Genomic DNA, 5,426 nt, shown 5'->3' with positions numbered 1-5,426 from the left:
TTTGCGCGACGTGTTGCCTCCGTTCCTGCCGACCGGAACTGTCGCGCTCCGCCTCCTCGCGCCAACGCCCTCGCCGGAAGAACCTCCGTCACTCCTCACGCGGCTGAACATCCGTGACTTGCAACTGTTAGCGTTGCCGACGTGAGTTGCGGTCCCAAACCCCGCGCTCGTATCATCCCAGCGCTGCTGCCTGGGTCTTGTTGAATTACTCGAATAATAAACATCCACGAAAACTGAGAAAGTGAACATCCAAAATCTTACAAAAACGAACATCCAATGTGAACGTGTATAAATCATAACCAGCAATCATCGTCTATAACTAAGCACTCAAGAATAACCATCCACGTTCACAGAGAAAGTGAACATCCAGCGACAGGAAGAAGGCACAAACCGGCTGTGATGAAGGCGCTGGACGTCCGAGTTGCTGCGGTACTGCGAGCTCACTCACACAATATGCGCGTCCTCCCTACGTACGGTAGCCTGTGCGGACGACGGTGCCAGTCGGAAGAGTGTCGGCGCGATGTCCAATGGCGACTGGTAACCGTGGCAGCACTGTACCGGCTTTTGCTTCGAGGAGAGAGTGAGAGAAAAGTTTACACCGTATTGAGGGAGATAATCCTAATTTGATTCAAATTTTAAATGGGAAACTACTCAAAATTAATTAATTGCCATAACTAACGGGGAATCATGATTTGATTCAAATTTTAAATTGGAAACTACTCAAAATTAATTAATTGCCTCTAATTTAATTCTAATTTCAATTTAACCCCATTGTACACATTGTATAAAACATACATTGGCTCCTCATACTTTTCCTTTCTTTAATGGCGGGTGTCTTAGCAATTGGTGAATTTAATAAAGGAGGGAGGTTTGTGAGATGAGTAGTGTTTGATTGAGTGGTGGGAGTTATGTATTGAGATTGGGTATAATTTTTGTTTGACCAATTGTTGTTTCTTGGTTTGGTCTCAGCTTTATCTTCATACAATTTGGCGAGGAAATTGGCACGAATCAAATTATCTGGGGCTTGTGCTATTACCTCTCTTCGAATTTCCAGTTTTAATCCACCAATAAAACAATTCAAAATAGCATATGGTGAGGGACCGAACTGTGATTCAATAGCTCTAGCCAATAATTGCCAAGAATAAAATGGGTATGTCTTGTACATCATTTAGAATCAAGGGACCACCTCTTTTTCAAAATATATGGATGTCAAGTTTACCTTCTAATCTTGGGGGGTTTGGTAGAACTCAAAAGTTGCTCCGTATGAAATAACCAATGAAGAATATTAAAACCATCAAACTTTGGAAACTCAACATGGATGCTACGAATAGGACTACCAATTTTTGTGTATGATTCTGGTTCTGAGGATTTACCACCAAGAGCTGAAATGTTTGTGTTCTTGAGTTGCCGTAGGTTATCAATTGTTGCCTCCAGGTGAGCAAAACGGGCATCAGTTGCAGTTTATTTTTGGTTCCGATGGAGAGGAGAACAACGAAGAACGACAAGACGGCTGCTGGTGCATGTTGCTACTGCGTGAAGACCGACGGAGAGAAAGAAAGAGCGCGGCTACGAGGAAGGGAGAGGGTGAGGATAGACTGTTGCTGTTCGGATAGGGGATTAGGGGTGATGTTGCTCTTTATTGATAGACTGGTATACAATGATGAAGAACAATTTTTTAGATATATTTTTCTTTTTGGTATGAATGAGAGTAAGAGAGATTAGATTAGGATTCACGAGAAATGAAGCCATCTTTTAGTGTATATGAATAATAAAATGTATTTTGGTTTTGATTTTTAAATTAATTCATATTTAAAATTACAAAACTAAAGCTAATTAAATTTTGGCTAAATTAAAATGATTAGGATAGTTTTTGTTCAATATAAAAAAATATATTTAAATCTTTTTATAATATTAAATAAAAAATATTTTTTATTTTTTTTGAATTAAAATATAAAAGTAGTTTATTAAAAATATTAATATAATATATATTTAAAAAAATTAATTATTGACGTGAAAAATATAATTCACATGTCATATTTTAATTTGTCTACAATTTTACTGTATCGATCTGTATGAATTTATTATCGTATTGAAATAAACACCTTGTAAATAAGTAGCTAGCCATTGTAATAACTTCTAAATCAAAAGTTGATTGCAGTGACAAGATCTTTCTGCTAAGCAGTATGTAGTCTTAGATTTTGAGTTTTGAGTCTACAGTAGTTGGTACTAAGAGAGTTTAACATAGATTTGTGAGGCAGGTATATATTGTAACAGAGGATTAAGAATTTAAGAATTTATTTAAGGGAAAAAAGGTTTATAATAATGTTACAATAGGAACGCAGCAAAAGCCTGATTAAATTAAAATTCAATTACAATAATTAATCAACAGAAACAAATAAACATGGCCACTATGATGATCATAATATACAAATAAGGTTAAGCTGCAGCATATATATCTTACAATGATGTCTGAAATGGAACGTTAGTGGGAGGCAACCAAGCATCCCCATCCAAGAATTTGGAGACAGTAAAATTAGCTGCATCAATATCATTGATAATATGATAGCCAGGCCAATTCACTCTATTAGCAGTGCTTGAACCAGGTCCCATGTTATTGTACTCAGCATAGTACAAAGTGCTCAGTGCAAAATCTCCATTCCAATTACTCCACCCAACTGGAGCTATCAAACTATCCATAAAACTCTGAATATAAATTGTCCTTGAGTACTCCTTCCACGGCCTCCCAAGGTAGGTTGACACACTACCAACCACCGGAGCCAAATCGTCAGCGGCTTTAATGGTTGCGTTCTGTATGGAAATGCCAGTGTTTTGGTTCGGATCGGTTCGGCCTTGAGCCGTGATGGCATTGAATTGTCCACTCATTGGAAGGCGGGGATATAAGTTGCAGTTTTGTAAAACAACCGCTGCATTTCCAAATATAAAATCAACTGTGCCGTAAATATCGCATTCACGGTAGAATTGCCTCATGGAATGTGTGTACAGAGTGTCTTGGTAACCTTCAAAGCTGCAGCCATAGAAGGTGGACAAATCTGCTCCATTTCTCACTGCCACTGCTTGGTGCTTGCTTGGTCCCGCACTGTTGCGGAATGTTATGTTGACCGCAACAAATCCTTCCGCCACCACAGCTGCAAAACCCATATAATTCTTAATTACCAAGTAACTAACTGTATTATATTCCATTATGATATATAATCTTAAATAATCTTACGTACCAAATGTTGCTGAGTTGAATGTTGTGAAACCATCAACAACATTGTGATCACCAGTGATAACTGTCCGATTGATTCCATCTCCAATCAGCATCAAGTACTTCTTCTTCTTGTCTATAGATACGTACTCTTCATACACACCCTCGGTGATGAAGACTACGAAATAGCCGTCGGTAGCAACAGAGTTATTGGGTGCAGCCTTTATAGCTTCATTGATAGTGGTGAAGTTTCCACTTCCATCCTTACTAACAACCACAATATCTTTCACAGAAACGTCTTCCATGTCTTCCAAGCTTAGTAGTTTTCTGCCACGCTGGCCGTGACTTTGTTCTTCCCACGATGTAGTTTGCTCCTGAGGAATCCAAGCATCAACGAACATAGCAAGAGAGACGCTGTTAAGCTTTGTATCCTCTGAGAGCAGAGAGGAAAGTTCATCTTTGACTCTCTGATCAGAAGCCGTGGTTTGCAATCCACCCAAACATGTTTGTTGGTTTGTCAAAACAGCACTGAGCACTGTGTGATAATCATCAGCTTCACCGGTGTGAAGAACATCACCGGCTTTTTGAACCGTGTCAAGGGTGTTTGACAAGAACTCCAAGTTGAGTTCGGCGAGGAATTTGCAATCTTGGAGAGCGCGGATTGTGGTTTGAGAGTAAGAATTTCCACCTTGTTGAAGATAAGAGTTGACGGCGTTCAAGAACTTTCTAGATTGGGATAAAGACTTTCTAACTGAAACGCGGCAATAGTCATAGATATTGCCGTGTTGATTAGCAAGCACTGATTTGCAGTAAGAAGGGTACATGGTGGAGTTGCAAACCGTTTCTGTTGGAACATAAGCTCCATTGTTATATGCTGCTATGGACAAGGATGCAAACAAAGAAAGCTGAAATAGGAAAACATAAATTCTAATAAGAGGGTACAAGGTGTTATTATTATTCTTGAATAATGATAATTCCATTGGTATAATTGGAAGCAAGGAAAATGCTAGAAGAATATAATTCGAATTATGTGAGCGTGGATATGGATATTTGGGGTGAGATTCATGGGCTATAGTTGGGTTCCTTATATAGGGAGCTATACATGCGATGAGTTTGTCTTATTAGTCATTAATTACAATGATTAGTAGGTGTGTTTGCCTAATTAAGTAGATGCCGGCGTCGTGGCTGTCATGAAACGTTGACAATATCTACAACCGAATAAATATTTGATTAAGTGTTTAAAATGAACATGCATTGGAATTTTCGGTCCGTTCATGTATATATGCAAATATTATTATTATTCACGGGACTATACTAGTTGTTTAGGATTGCTATTAAGAATTAATTAATTAATTAGTTGTTTGGTAGTGCATGACTTATTAGCTTATCCAATAACAAATGGATATGAATTTAAGGTTCTGTCAACGCTGGTGGGGTTGGTCCCAAGCAAACACTAGACAGAAAGAAACATGAACAAAATACAAGGAAATGAGGAAAACAGATTGAAATTAACACGGATTCATTTGAAAAGGCTTTGGAAAATGATTGTGTAGTGTTGTTATATGATCTTGAAGAAAAGATAATTAAAAAGAAAAACAAAAAATTAAAATAGCTTAACACAGAATCCTTAGAGCAAAGTACATACAAAAGATCAAACAATAACCAACAGAGTAAAAGAACATCAAGCTAAAACTAAACAAACAAATCCACATATCATCTAACAGATCATCATCGATAACCAATAGAGTCAAATAATTCACTAGTTGTTTTCACAGCTTTGCATACGTACTCTTGTCAACAAAGAAAAGAGAATAATTTGGTGTGAACTCAAAGACCCTGTGACAAACAGAACAATGTTAGCGTCCTTTTCGGTTAAATTCCTACACGTGTTTACCAACATTAGAATCATTAATGCAAAAATGAGATTTGTACACTAAAATTAGTTATCAATATATTTATATATAAGATTTTGTAATTTATAGTCATTAATTAGCTATCATTAATATTTTTAATAGTGTAAGATTATATTTAATGATGTGTCACTTTCTTTTGCTAATTAAGTACTGGTTAGATTATAATAAAAATGCTGGCCCCTAGACTTTCTCGTGTATAAATATATGTATGGTTTAATTTATTTTCAATATGTATTTATATTCTAACATATATTTTATATTAGTGACTAATTTTGATAGCTGATTTTAGTATATACCTAGCATAA

The 5,426-nt window shown here is 36.9% G+C and overlaps 1 protein-coding gene across 1 annotated transcript; it reads right to left on the bottom strand.

Annotated features, from left to right (window-relative positions):
- On the bottom strand, positions 2,269-4,281 carry LOC107647955 (probable pectinesterase/pectinesterase inhibitor 41). The gene is made up of 2 exons (XM_016351997.2): positions 3,234-4,281; positions 2,269-3,146 (listed from the first exon to the last, which is right to left on the bottom strand). Exons 1-2 carry the CDS (start codon positions 4,186-4,188, stop codon positions 2,458-2,460), a joined length of 1,644 nt encoding a protein of 547 aa, XP_016207483.1. The 5' UTR covers positions 4,189-4,281; the 3' UTR covers positions 2,269-2,457.

The sequence above is a fragment of the Arachis ipaensis genome, chromosome B06 (genome assembly GCF_000816755.2).
Source record: "Arachis ipaensis cultivar K30076 chromosome B06, Araip1.1, whole genome shotgun sequence".
NCBI classification, from domain to species: Eukaryota; Viridiplantae; Streptophyta; class Magnoliopsida; order Fabales; family Fabaceae; genus Arachis; species Arachis ipaensis.
Note: the sequence above shows the minus strand (reverse complement) of the source record. Positions and strands in the feature narration are given on the sequence as shown.